This window comes from Camelina sativa, chromosome 7 (assembly GCF_030686135.1).
Source record: "Camelina sativa cultivar CO46 ecotype springtype chromosome 7, ASM3068613v1".
Lineage (NCBI taxonomy): Eukaryota > Viridiplantae > Streptophyta > Magnoliopsida > Brassicales > Brassicaceae > Camelina > Camelina sativa.
In genome coordinates, this window is record NC_141886.1 from 21813629 (window position 1) to 21828441 (window position 14813).

Sequence of the window (14813 nt, forward strand, 5' to 3'; positions counted from 1 at the left end):
AAAACTCTAGGACCATACTCACACCTTCGACAATTTGAATTCCGGATTAACAAGCCATGGTACTTCAATAACTTGGGCGCCCTAGGAGAAAACATTGAAGCTAGCAAAAGGGTTCTCAAGGACAATGTGTAATGGCGTAACAAAAGAGGTGGATACTCTCTCACAAAAGGGCCTTGACCATGGAGATTAAGTATTCCACACAAGTTTTGTAGTCGGCTTAACACAGGCATGGGTAGATCAGACCTTAGCTTCAAAGCTGGTGGCAGTTGTTGATAGTGGGCATCTAAGGGTGTCTGGGATAATACACGGCATAAAGAGGTGTTGGCTGATGGGTGGTGGCTTAAGTCGCTAGCTAGAATTGACGCAGAATGAATGTTGGTTGAGGATCTTCCCCCATTGTTTTGGGCTAAATTTGCTCTCAACTTTTTAATCCAAATAGCTTAGCACTAATTAATCATTATATAATTGTTTTTGCCTTTCTGTGGTAATTAATGAAAACCGCTAATCCGTTGAGTTCCTGTTTTAACTTTTGATTTTGTCATTATTATTTGTTAGAATAAATTTATGGAATGTGGTGATGTATATGGGGAAATATGATTAGCGTGGACCTTAAACCATATTATTACTCCATTACAAACTACTACTGTATAATGTTTTTTCATCTTTCTTTCCCATGTGTTTTCCATTTTTCAGTTTGCACTGATCATTAAAGGTCGCGTAACATTTAGATACGGAATATTTTTTAGAATTAATTACGCGTACCGTAAAAAAAAACAGAGATGGATATGGGTAAATTACAAAAGCAAATAGCAGATAGAAAACAAATAATAGAAGGTTTGGGTGATTACGGATAAATTATGAATTACTTTTAAAAAACTTATTATAGCTTTGCATAATGAATTTATAGATAATATAAGATTATAAAAACAGCTAATTCGAATATGTTAAGTCATTCGCTAACGACAAAAAAAAACAGGTTAAATGAATATATTTGATACTAAAATCAAGGTCCAATCACTCTAACCAATATATTAAAGTATCAGATGACCCGTCGTTCCATTTACCAATATCTTGATATAGACCAGAGCCTAGAAAGAACAAAGATTGTGTTACATCATACATCTGATTATCTTTGGATACCTATTTATTTCCATGAAAACACAATTCTCTTTGCAACTAGCCAACTAGTATATTTTTACCAAAGAAAACAAATTATTATCATATTCTCGATTAATATTTAGTATTAACCTGCTCTTGTAACCAAAATGATGTCTTCAAGATAAGAGACATGGTTTAGTTCAAAGTGAAAGCATAATTATTGCTTAATTTCATATCGTCACTACTAGGTTTAGTCTGTTTAGATAACAAACTGTAACGTTTAGTAACTGTTACTAGTAGTCAATATTCAAAATTTAGGTTACCCCTTTTTTCCAATGCCGAACACAAGAATGAACAACGGACTGATGTAATTTACTACTCTATGTAATGACTGGTTCTGTAGTACACAAAGATTTACAAATAAATGATGATATTGAGTTTCAATGTAGATCTCTAATGTTTTGAGGTAGAAGGGAAGAAGTATATACATATGCACATGCATGTACAGAGGCAAAGAACAGAGAAAGTTTGAATAGAAGAGGTTCAACTTCAAACCTCAGTAGAAGAGAGAAGAGGACTAGTGAGGCTATCACTTCTGCTTCCAGATAATCGAAGTGGGAGCATAGCAGGATCTTGGTACGCACTAACCAAGTTATCATAAAACTCAGGCATTCTTGGATCGTTTCGATCTTCCTTATCTCTCTTTGTCAACACCTAAAGAACCACAAAACACACAGAGTTACAACTTGTATTTATTTTTCTCTATGTTTGTATGGGATTTGTACCTCAGCAGGATAAGCAGTGAAAATAGGCATGAAGCGTTTACGACAGAACTCGTTGAAGAGAAGAGTACAAACGGGAAGAGGGACAAGCAAGTATGTAGCTAGTTCCATCTTCTTTAGCGCAAATAGACCGATTGCAATTGCGTGCATGAGTACAAGAGAGAATATCATCGTATAGTGTATCATTGGCCAAAACATCCCGCCCGTATCAAACTTTGGAGCATAGACGTTCATAAACTGCATCCCCAAAACCCAATTGAGTGCTTAGTTCTAGTGGAAGGAGAAATCTAAAAGGAGTATAAGATTTGTGTCATACATACGACATACCTGGTTTCGGTAGACAATGTATGCAAGGCAGAAGTAGAAAAGGATGAAAGGAAGAATCAATGGAGCTAAGAAGAAGTATGTAATCCCAAGAAGTCCTAAGAAGAGAACTCTTGGGGTGTCTCTGTGGTACCGCATAGGCGGGACAACAAATTCATTTTCCTCCGAAGGTTCAAATGATCTTTTTATGTAACTGACCATGAAGGGAACTACACGGAAGAGTTCAGTCAGAGTATCCGTCCACCCTGTTGTCACAACATAGGCGATGAAAAATGATGCCTGCAAATGATATAAACCCCCCGGTTAATCCAGTTCAGTCATCAACCAAGAGTTGTGACCATTATGTGCGCCAATCAAAATGGTGGGGGAAGTTTTATTACCTGAGCCGGAACAGCCACAGCCAACTTGACCGGAATTCCCTTTGGATCGAGGATTACAGCAAGCTTGTAGAAGGCTGATCCAGAGAAAACAGTTGCGAAAAACACATTCCATATTGTGAACCAGATCACCTTGTTGCAAGCACTCTTTTGTATATCGCTGTGGCAAATGTGCCCTTGGATAGAAGAGAGAAACTCCATGATGGGAGGTACGACTTTCAGAGACGTCTGAAGTATAAGACTTGGAAGGTATCCAGTTATTATTTGACTTACAACTTTCCTGTAACATAGATTGCTAAGGTTTAGCACAAAGTGTTGTTCAAAAGGTAATAGAAATGAAAAGGTTTCACTTACATTGAGAGAATCAATGTCAAGAACGGGAACATAAATTCTAGTGCAGGCAGGTTTGTGAGACCTTGGACAAGTACTACTGGAACAAGAAACAAGATGGTAAGGAGAAGACAAGCGAAGACAACCAAAATTTTAGCAAGCCATTTCTGCATAAATGATGCAGAGAAGAAAGGCCAGTGGACGTCATGAGGTTCTGGTGCTGGTTCTGTGAGCCAGTAAGTGGGGTTGATTGATTGTGGCATGTGGAGTGCCGTTGCAGCACCATATCGAGACTTAAATGACACAAAAGCAGCTCGAACTTCCTACATCAGAAAGAAGTATCCAGTCGCAGGTTATATATATTTGCAAGCATCATTATCTTGATTTCAAATCGAATACATAATCAGGTGCTAAACCATAAGTGGCATACTTTTCCAGGTGCTGAAACTTCAGCTTGCCCCAATCGTATGTTCTGTTCCATTTCCTGTAACACTCTCTCATACTGGTCCTCAGGGGTGTCCTTGCGACTGAAGAATCTCATTGGTGTCTTCGTAACTGGCTTCTTATGTTTCACTTTTTTATATAACTTTTTAGCCTGATCCTGAAAGAGCCAGAATTGAACAAGAACCATAACCAAGAGCTCAGGTAGTAATAGGTCGCAATAGCATGCATATACAAAGACACAAAGATATACGGTTCAAAGGAAAGCAGTTTAGCTGTTTCAGGACTTACAACGATACTCCGAAGTTTACTTGTTCGATGGATGACCACATGAGACAGGTACGTAGAGGAATGGTTTTCTCCAAAGAACCTGTCAACAGTGTCGCTCACACTGCTTCCATCAGAAGAGGGGATATTACGAACTAATATGGTGAACTGATGTGGCTGAGCTTTGGATGAATGGAAATACTCAATCCTTTTCAAGGCAATATATCTGAATTCCTGACAAAGAAAGCCAATACTAGTGACGAGATATCTAAGTGAGAGTCAAGACTAGTAACAAAAAGTTATCAACTTGAACTTTTGGGTGTTCATTTCAGTAACCATAAGACAATCCCTTACAAAGTAAAGAAGACAGCAGACAAATGCAGTCAGAAGATATATAGCTCCAAAGTGAACCCATAGCCTACAAAGAAACCAAAAACCCCACAGAAGGAATCTGAGCTGCAGTATCTCTACTTCATCCAAGGAATTATAATAACGATAAAATAAGAGGTTTGAGGGGTTACCATGGTGAGCGGACTTTGAGGTTTGCAACAGAAAAAAGATCCAAGGAATTAGAAGACCAGTCAGCATAGTCAATCACAATCAGTTGATCTCCAAAGCAGTTCACAGGCAAGAGAACAAATATCCCAATGATCACAGCAAACAAGAACACTTTCAAACTGCACAATCAAAAAAATAATTAAACAAGGCAAAGTGTACAAACTATAGAATACATTCAAGTCTTAAGGTTTTACCTGAAAGTAATCATTCTCATAAAGACAACACCATCAAGGCCAGAGGATTCCATCAGTTCTTTCTCCGATGGTCTCCATGATTTCCAAATCCATTTAACAGAAGGTATATACCTCGCCACTTTGTTACGCCTGCGTTTAGAGGTCCCAGCTGCGAGACGACGAGGTAAAAAAACCTCGTAGTTGCGTGGCTGCTTCCTTAGTACAGAGTAGAGTATGAAGAACAATACACATAGGCAAGAGTTTATCCCAACAGACATGACAAGTGCTGACAAAAGCATCTTCTCTTAAAAGGACAATTTCAGTATATATACTTCAAAAACCTCCGGGCACAAAACTCAGCTCTAAGAACTACATAAAACAAAAAATCAAATCAAAAGCGCAAACACACAGATTCAATTCGCACTGATCTTTACGAGACGGAGAAAGGATCAAAACCTGAGAGCGAGCGTTGTTGTGAGACTGCGAAATCTAAACAAAAATCCCCCAAACACAGTGATCGGAGCAAAACGGACCACAAAATCAGAGAAAACCCCAAAATAATCTCAATTCTCGTGTATATTTGCCCACATAAGCTAATCAAAGGTAAGAATGATTGTGAAAGCAAATTATAATTTAATTTTCTTTTTTTTTTTGAATCGGACGGTCAATAACACGAAGATCACGCGTTTGTTAAAATTCTATATTGTATTATCATCTTCCCTCGCATCTCCCATTTTTGTTTATCGATTGTTTTACCCAAATTACCCTCTGTTCTTTCCTAAGCCACGATAAGACTCCGCAAGGGTGTTTTTGTACGTCTTGTAAAAGTCAACGGTTTAGCAAAACCGGTCGATCAAGTGGAATCAAATCAATTAATTGATGAGCATGTTTCAAAACTTACCCATCTTTTTAGATTTGTTCTATATACTACTTCATTATTATGTTTTTAGTGTCCACAATCCACATACAACAATCGAATATTGTGTTGAACTCTTAACTAGTGCTAGGTGACCAAGAAAACCAAATAAACAAGTGCATGACCATATATAATTTGATAGCGAAGCTAGAACCAGGCTTCCACATTCTTCAATTTCGACTACCTTTAGTTTATTCAGTTTCATGTTTGTATAATCATATTAGATATGAACCATTCACACTATGGTTTCCCATGATCTTATGCTTTCATCCTCATCAGTTAATTTTCTCACTAATATTAATATACACAAAAACATCAATAATCTTCTTTACTTGTCAAGAATAGAAATCCAAATAGAAACTCTACTTATCAAGCATAAAAAAACCATAGCTCTAGCCTCTAAGCCTCTAACCATGCATTATAACAATGTTAGGAATCTAGCTCCAAACATAAATCGCAAAGAGTAGGGAATACTAATAACATATTTAAATAAATAAAAGATCGTTTCTAATTTTACAATGTAAAAAATGAACACATTGTACCACAACGACAAGATTTTTTTTTTTTTTTTTTTTTTGAAAAACTAGACAATTGTAGGATGAGATCCAAACATGAAACACCTTCTTATTATATATCCTGGGAAGAACCATCATGGGGAACTAACAGATGATCAAAAATAATCCAAATTAAGTCTGAAACTTAATTGCACTGAAAAAAATAAGACAACGTTAAAGAAAGATGTCATATATTTATAAAGGGAGATACTAAACTTGGAAAAAAAGGAATAAGGAGGCTGTATCTCGGACGAAGAGGAGAAGAAGAAAATATGTGATGTGTAGAGTTTAGGGGTTGAAATAGGACGGGATTATGGTTTCCTTTTAAGAGCATCACCTTGTTACCATTCTTGGAAATTGCACCAAGGAAGAAGAGCGAAGTATAATAACGAGGATTAGAGAAAGTGGTGGTAATCTTGTTCAAGTCAATGGAATAAAACATCTTGTCCATTCTTAATGCCCCTCCAGTGTTGTGGTTAGTGAGCCTCCAAACGTGTTGCATGCCATCTCCATTCGTCTCTGAAGCCCACACAAGACGACGATCATCGTCTATGCTTCCGAGTTGCATATCAACAACAGATGATGATGATGTCTCAATAATAGGATTTGGAATGACTTGAAACATCTCCATGTGAAGATCAAAAGCAATCAGTTTCGTCGTGTCTTGGTGGAACCAATAAAGCCATCCGTTTGCAAAAGTTGGTAAGTTGGTGTGGTTTAAGCAATGATCAGGAGGAGGTGGAGTCACCTGCCTCCATTGGTTGACTCTGAAATCGAAAATCTCGCATAATAAGGTGGTGTTGTGCTTGTTAATGTTATGTAACCACACTATTTTGTATGTTCCTGTAATGTAGTCTTTTCCGAATCCTGGTAAAGGGAACTCGAAGAAGTCATTGTTGTCTAATTGAATGTTGGCAATAGGAAGCTTCTAAGACCATCTCGTAGCTGGGTTTATCACTGTAATCTCTCTTGTGGATGAATAGAAGCAGTCAAGACCATCAATGCTATAGGAAGGTGTCCTTCTATCATCTCTAATATGGTATCCTACTTCTTCTTCTTCTACTAGACAAGTCGAAGACCATTCCAACCTCATCGTCTTTAGAGCAATCTTCCTATACCAGCTTTTATAGCTTCTATAAGAATAGAAACATACAACTTTGGGTTCTTGGGTTTTCAGATGCATGATGTGTCTTTTCTTAAAAGACATGGACGTTATCATACGTCTCCAATGTTTAGACACGGTTTAGATCTTTTCCATGGGTGATGGATCTTCTCTCCCACGTGTCTTTGTAACGCTTGCGAACCAAAACTCTGTGTTTTGGGGGTGGGTGTCGATCGACACTAAGGGTGGTGTCGGTCGACACCAAGGTTTCTGGTTCGACCAGATTAAGTTTTGATCGATTTGGTTTGGGTTGGTTTTAGGAAACCATTGAACCAGGTTATTTAAGTGGGAGAACGACCTAGGTTGTGTTTTGTTGTTGTCTAGCCGCTGAAAACAAAAGGAAAGAGGAGAAAATATTATTCTTGAATTTTTGGGAGTTTTTGTGTGATTTCAAGGCTTTGTGGGGCAGATCTTGCTGTGGGAGTGAGGATTCAAGGCTAGGAACGTGTGGGAAGCTTGCTGGGAGTGTGGATTCGTTCATTGTTGGTCAGAATCTTCCTGCAAAGAGGTTAGTGCATGACCATGGATAATCTAAGTCTTTGATTTCCTTGTTCTTTTTTTTTTTTGTTGTTGTTTTGTGTGTTTTTCTTGCTGGGATTGGTTGCTACAGGTTCCTATGGATGTTTTCGGCTTGGGTTTTGAGTATTGGACGATTTGGTGGAGTTTTGGGAGCGAGATTCGACTCTCGGCTTCGTGCGGATCGCAGTTGCAGAGGTAGTGTCGATCAACACCACTTGGTGTCGGTCGACACCAGCAGAACGACATCGATCGACACTGTGGGGTAGTGTCGGTCGACACCAATGCCAGTGTCGGTCGACACTTGGCTGGTGTCGGTCGACACCTCCCTTCCAGCGAGATGATGTTTGTTTCCTGGTTTGTATGTTTTGTTTGTTGTTTGTTTGGAACATTGAAATCACTGTTGCTTGTGTGTATAGCCTAGTAGATGGGAGAATTGCCTCACTGATTGTTTATCAAATACTCATGCATCTCAATATGTGTTTGTGGTGTAGGTAAAGGCAAAGTGTGATCATGGAATCAAGGCGTTGAAGAGGAGGATGTTCTAGGGACTCAATTGGATGTTGTCTGGTATTGCTAGGTTGCTAGAGTTGGGTCAGTAGAAACATTGCTAGGTTGCTGATTTCATGTTTCCTGATGATTGGTTATTGGATTGTTGCTATATTTGATTATTGGTTATTTTATTATTAGATATTGGTATTGTTTATTTCCGCTGTTGGTTGTGGTTGTGGATAGGTGGCTAGTGGGTATGAGACCACTAGTTGTAGTTATTTATTATTATTATTTATTATTTAAAAAAAAAACTGGTCGGGTCATTTCAGTTTGGTATCAGAGCCCTTACGGTTCTAGGTTTGGGTTCACTAGGCTTTGTGCTGTAGATGTTTGGGATTGCATGTCTTGATTGATTATGTGACTTAGTCAATTGTGTGTGGCATGGAGTCCTAGAACATCCTCTTCGAGCCTACAGAGTGATTCCACAGTGAGTTTTGGTTTTTGTGTTTTGTGTTATGATAATATTGCGTGTTAACCTCTGTTCTTGGAAGTGCAGTGGTTAAAGGTGTTTGCGTTGTTGGTCGTGGACGGGGACGTGGTCGTGGTCATGGTCGGATGGGTCCCGAGGCCAGCGAGTGTGTGGTCCAGAGTTTCCACGAGAAGGTACGTCGGAGGGTCGCAAGCGTATCAGGAGGGACCAGAGGGGGTTAGCCGGTGATCGTGCCGGATGTGCTGGGAACCCAGGTGTGGGGTTGCAGCAAGTGAAGCCTAGGGTCGAGATGATCGCTTGGCGGATCTGTTGACGTGCTGTTGGAACGGTTACCGAGAGGGATACCAGTGCAGGCTCCAGTTGTGCCGCATGTGGCGGGGTGCAGCCGAGGGGTGCAGATGTTGAGGAGTTTCCATACAGTTGTAGATGACCGGTACGAGATTCTTCTCGAGAGGTATCAAGCCTAGAGAGGCATATAGGTGGACATATGCAGTTGGAGCAGATATTTCTCTGTGTGGTGGGAAATCCAGTTGGATGTTAGAAGTTGAGTGGGCAGGTGTAACATTGCAATGTTATACTCGGACCACAGCAGATACTTTTGGTCGGGAGATGTTTATAGTCGTTAAGGATTGTTGCTCCTGAGGGGGATGTTGATTCTCCTGGATACCGATGGCTCGAGGGACTGGGGGCTCCGAGAGTGGCAGAGGAGATGATGTTCCCCTGAGGGGATGAGTAGTTCCCCTGATACCGAGATCTTGAGGATTGTGGTCCGAGAGTGAGACGGTATAACTCGAAGACGCTGGTCTGAGAGTGAGATCTGTATGGCTCGAAGGTTGCGACCTAAGGGTGGAGGAGTTGGGAGCAAGCAATGCCTAGGACGTGAGTATTGTCGGTCGACACCTCCCTTCCAGCGAGATGATGTTTGTTTCCTGGTTTGTATGTTTTGTTTGTTGTTTGTTTGGAACATTGGAATCACTGTTGCTTGTGTGTATAGCCCAGTAGATGGGAGAATTGCCTCAGTGAGTGTTTATCAAATACTCATGTATCTCATTATGTGTTTGTGGTGCAGGTAAAGGCAAAGTGTGATCGTTGAATCAAGGCGATGAAGAGGAGGATGTTCTTGGGAATCGATTGGATGTTGTCTGGCATTGCTAGGTTGCTAGAGTCGGGTCATTATAAACATTGCTAGGTTGCATGTTTCATGTTTCTTGATGATTGGTTGTTGGATTGTTGCTATATTTGATTACTGTTTATTTTATTATTGAATATTTATTGGATATTGGTATTGTTTATTTCCAATGTTGGTTGTGGTTGTGGATAGATGGCTAGTGGATAGATGACTAGTGTATATGAAACCACTAGTTTTAGTTATTTGTTATTATTATTTATTATTTATTATTATTATTTATTATGTGACAACGACGACCAAGAGATGTTGTGTTTTCTTCTGTCGCTCTTCCATGTTGATGCACCATCGTAGTATTCATCATCTCTTCTTTTCTTCTTCCAGCTTTGAGACATTGTGATCTCTTCACTTCTTCTCTTTCCTTTCTCTAAAGACGATGCTATCTTTCCCTTTTCGTGGCTCTTCCTCTCCGATATCATTGATGAACAAAAAATATTCTCCGATGTGTCTTAAGGCTTTTCTTCTACGTAATACGAGAACGACCAAGTAATATTTTGCTTTCGTGTCTTATAGGTATTTTCATGATATCTGCCTCCAATTTATATACATTGTATATTATTTGGCATCTCCTACCTAAACTGGAACTTCGAGTTTAATTTGTAGTTTCATCCAAATCCAAAACCTTAATGGATCTCATGTGTTTTTTACCTTGTTTCTTTTCTAACACGTTTCCATAGTTTTTTCCATTTTTTTAATCATTTTCAAATAAGGATTAAAAATTATTATCCCATACAAATGGATGGATTTCAAAACTGAAAAGTATAAAGATCGTATTGTCCAGATTATTTAATATAATATCTCTATATTAATAAAAGAAAAGTACAAAATCTTTTCTCTATCGGTTTAAAATCATAAAATTACTCGAAATTAAGAAGTTGGATTCATGTGTAAAATATCCACTGCGTTTATAGTGGGTTATCAGATTATAATTTAAAATTAAAACTTATATAAATTTTCCATTAATGAACCACAAAAATAGAGTGAAAAAACTTAACCAAAAATAGAGTAAATAAAAACAGAAAATAAAACATAATTAATTTAAAGAAAAAGATAGTCATTATATTAACTTAGAATCAAAAGATATCTCATAGCACAATGAGGGCAATTTAGGTAAACAAACAAAATGTGGAAGGGAGGGAAAAAGACCTAAAATCTAAAAATATTTTAAATCCTCATAGATTTGTAATTTTAAAATCAAACTGAACTAAATAATGTAAAATCTAAAAATATTCATAAAGAAGGAATAAACAAATATTGATTGTTCATATCCTTAACTGAAAATGAAATTAAATCAAAACAAATAAATTTTTAATTTAAATCATCACAAATTTAGAATTGAAATAAATAAAATAATATGTTAAACTAATTAATGACAAATGTTAGAATCTTTTATACGTGTTGTAATCTTATATAAAATATTTTTAAAGATATATAATCACAAACCATACTAGTACTGTACAAAAAAGTCACATTAAAACTTCATTAGCCTTTCTTAAGTGAAAAGTCTACGAGCATACAACTTGCCAACTTAGTTTTAACACCCTAACAATTTTAATGTATATGGCTATGTCTTCAATAACGAATAATGTGTTTTTGTTTTTTTCGCCATTTTTCATATAAAACCCTCATATTTTTATCATTTAAGATGAATATGTTGGACAACTAAATCAACCCATTCAACCAATAAAATTGGAACAATGAGATGAATGACTCGAATATTTTTCTTTTAATTTTTCAACTCAGTTTTTTACGTTGCATGTGAATAATCTTATCAAGCACTGTTTGTTCAAAACTGCTTAAGAGAGAATAAACATCACTTCATCATGAATGATATTATGGAAGCTTGTCACTTCATCGCCTGTTCGCAGGAGTTTGTCATTTCACACTGAGCTGGTGGTAAATTCACACCAGCTCAGTGTAAAATGTAGATGGCGGAGCTCTCGGCTAAGGTAACTGATGAATTATACTTTGTTCTTGGTTCTCTATTCATTATATATCTATATAAACCCTTTTCTTTCTTTAATGGTATCAGCTGTGGACTGACTCCGATCGTGAGAAACTCCTGCGAACAGCCGATTTAATATATTGCAATCCTAATCTCGCATCTCTCTGTTTGCTACAACCTATTAGAAACATTAAAGAAGAGTTGGAACGTTTTAGAGATGGGATACACAAACCTCTTTTCCGTGTTCTCTCTCCCCTGGTGAGTTTCATCAGAGTAACTTTTAAACCCTACGGATCAAATAGGAGTTGTGTTAACTAGAAAAAATGATTTCTTTAATCTAGGGTGATATGAAAAGTCAGACTCTGGATGTGAAAAGTCAGCTTCCACAGGTTAGTTCGTAGCAATTACGAAACCCTAGGGATCATCAAATAGAATGTAGGAGTTGTTGTGTTAACTTGAAAATTGCCTTCTGGTTGTGTCAAATAGAATGTAGGAGATGGTGGCTCTTGTGGGTCCAAAAGGTAGCGGCAAGACTGATCTTGTCAAATCAGTTGCTGCTCAGGTAGGACCGTGGCGGATCCGGGGAGCAAAGTAATATGGGGCACAAAATTATATTACTCTGAAAATTTTTTTTAGCAATGAAAAATCATAAAAAAGTATAAAAATTTAAGCTTTTAAAGCATCTTAATGGATTTGAACCTGTAACCTCTAGGATAGTATGAGGCTAACCAAATGGGCTAAGAAACTAATAGTGCTAACTCATTTACTAAAACAATTTTTATCAAGGTGTATGGGGCACGTGCCCCACCTACTATACACGTCACAACCTAGAAAAACTTTCATGGGGCTCTACAGAGAAAAAGGTAATTAAAAGTCTTATTATTATTGTTCATTGTCTTTCCTATCTCCTATTGCTTCTCTCTCTCTTATAGTTTCCTATCTTCTATTGCTTCTCTCTCCTGGCAGGGTTTTAAAACGAAATCCGCATACTTGTATGCTTGCTTTTCCAAGAGAAGCAAAAGCACTTTGTTCGTTATCGATGACAGAGATCTACATCACTTTGGTGATGAGATGCTGCTACGGTTTAAACCCCTCGTTTTGGCATCTTTGAGTTAAACAGAAGGCTATGCAACTCTTTAAGAGGTAGTCCCGTTATAAACTTGTCTCTTTCTATGTTCTCATGCGCTAATTAATTGAATTTCTCTCTCTTATTAATTTTGCTTTTGGTCTCTTTGTGTAGGATCATCATGATAGATCTTCCTAGTGGAGAGATTAGGACTCTTCTGTTGAAGGAGTTCATCCTTCAACATGAACTTCTAACTTTGACTTTAAGAAATGGGCATATATTACATACTCTTTCTCTGTCAAAGACCTAAAGGTTTGTTATTCTTCTTCTATGTTAAAGACTAGGGGTCTTCTCTTCTGTTGTAGGTTAAATTTGATTTTTTATAACTTGTATGTTAATAGGTTTTTTGTCAAATCCGAAGAGACGTGCTTGTCTATCTCAAGCGGATTTCGCAGCCGCTTGTGATATGGTTAACAACACTAAATTTTGTTCTTGTGTTTATATGGATGGTTGTCCTAGACTTTTTTTTAATTCACTAATATTTCCATTTTTTTTTTGGTTTCAGATTACTCCAAGTTCGACAATATCATATTTGGAGACCCTTCAACAATGGAGAAAAAACAAATTGTTTTAAGAAGTTTTAACATCATTTTCTATATTTGGTGTTTGATTTTTTTTTTCTTTTTTTTTCTTTTCTTCTCTTAGGATTTTCTTTTTCTATTTTGATGCTCTCTCTCTCTCCCCCTCACGATCTCTCTTTATTTTTAGTTAATACAGAAAAAGTAAACTTTTAAATTTTAAGTAATAATCGGAAACATTAAGATGAAAACAATGTTTTTAGACAAATATTTCACCAATTTTGTTAGTCATAAGATTTAATCAATCGTTTTTGTTTTTAAATAAAACTAGAAAAGGGAAACAAATAAATAAAACGTGTTCGAATCAACATAAGATAATAAAAAGAATATTAAATTCTTTGTAGCTGAAGTCTTTTGACAAATCTTTAGTTACATCGGTTGTGTCTTTAAATTAAGAACACATCTCCCCCATTGTTTTATACTTTCTCTTGTAAAAAGAAAATGACATAAAAAAACCTCGTAGTTGCGTGGCTGCTTCCTTAGTACAGAGTAGAGTATGAAGAACAATACACGTAGGCAAGAGTTTATCCCAACAGACATGACAAGTGCTGACAAAAGCATCTTCTCTTAAAAGGACAATTTCAAATACTTCAAAACCCCAGATTTCAACATTTTTTTTTTCTACGAGGTTTCGTCATCAAATAGAAGTCAATAAAAAAAAACTAAAGATTCTACAAAAACAGAATTCAAATCAAAACCTGAGAGCAAGCGTTGTTGTGAGACTGCGAAAATAAAAAAAGTCCCAAAGACGCGTTATTGAAAGCTTCAACAAAGTCAGTGATCGCCTGATCGGGAACAAAACGAGCGATACGAACCAGAGAAAACAAATTATAATCTGAAATTTGCCGATAAAAAAATTAAAAATTTCCTAAGTGAGAGATTGATTGATTGTGAAAGCAAAGAGAGCAGATTAGATAATAAATTTAATTTTTTAAAAAATTTGGACACGTTTATATTATCACTAGTAGTACCAACCAATTTTATTCAGATTTTTAGGCCTTCTTTCCTCGCTTTCCCCATTTTGTTTTATACTTTACCGAAATTGCCCTTACTGTGCTTTGGGATATCGATCGATATCTTAATACTTGTAGGACTTTGTGAGGGTATTTTTGTATATTTTGGGAAAGTCAACTATAGTTTTATCAACAACACCGGTGATTATAATAAAATGGAATGAATAAGTGAGCAACTGAGCATGTTCTGGTAGATTTGTTTTGTACTGTATTATATTTTTACCATATAATGATATAATTATGTGCTTCCTCCAGTTTATTAGTTTATATCCAGTTTCATGTTTGTATAATCATATTAGATATGAACAGTTCACCACTATGTTTTGCCATGATCTTTGGTTCTTTTTTTTATGCTTTCATACTCATCAATTCATTAAAACTTTTTCACTACTATACACACAAAAATACATCAATAATCTCCTTTACTTTTCAAAGAAGCTGCTGCTATATTAGTTTCTATACCATTGGTCTTTCTCAATATATTA

General features: G+C 36.9%; 1 protein-coding gene, 1 long non-coding RNA gene and 1 pseudogene across 3 annotated transcripts; 1 reads left to right on the top strand and 2 right to left on the bottom strand.

The window, feature by feature from the left end:
* Positions 1–1449: 1449 nt before the first annotated feature.
* On the bottom strand, positions 1450–5073 carry LOC104701574 (hyperosmolality-gated Ca2+ permeable channel 2.4). 2 transcript variants are annotated; one of them, XM_010417288.3, is made up of 11 exons: positions 4807–5073; positions 4372–4719; positions 4141–4296; positions 3974–4037; positions 3644–3853; positions 3342–3512; positions 2936–3234; positions 2585–2861; positions 2208–2483; positions 1884–2117; positions 1450–1812 (listed from the first exon to the last, which is right to left on the bottom strand). In XM_010417288.3, exons 2-11 carry the CDS (start codon positions 4647–4649, stop codon positions 1648–1650), a joined length of 2130 nt encoding a protein of 709 aa, XP_010415590.2. In that variant the 5' UTR covers positions 4650–4719; positions 4807–5073; the 3' UTR covers positions 1450–1647. The 2 variants fall into 2 exon arrangements, with proteins under 2 accessions (XP_010415590.2, XP_087315238.1); XM_087459112.1 differs by having other exon boundaries at positions 3644–3845; positions 4807–5060.
* Positions 5074–6007: 934 nt separating this feature from the next.
* LOC104704764 (putative F-box protein At2g02030) lies at positions 6008–7054 on the bottom strand (annotated as a pseudogene).
* Positions 7055–12498: 5444 nt separating this feature from the next.
* On the top strand, positions 12499–13500 carry LOC104701575 (uncharacterized). The gene is made up of 4 exons (XR_753842.3): positions 12499–12754; positions 12852–12989; positions 13079–13146; positions 13243–13500. It is a non-coding gene; the product is annotated as an uncharacterized LOC104701575 (long non-coding RNA).
* The last annotated feature ends 1313 nt before the right edge of the window (positions 13501–14813 follow it).

Coding starts and splice junctions, on each gene's coding strand:
- LOC104701574 (XM_010417288.3), bottom strand. CDS start 4,649: ATGCTTTTGTCAGCACTTGTCATGTCTGTTGGGATAAACTCTTGCCTA. Junction 4,297..4,371: donor ATGAGAATGATTACTTTCAG/GTAAAACCTTAA, acceptor TTGATTGTGCAG/TTTGAAAGTGTTCTTGTTTG. Junction 2,118..2,207: donor ACATTGTCTACCGAAACCAG/GTATGTCGTATG, acceptor TTGGGGATGCAG/TTTATGAACGTCTATGCTCC.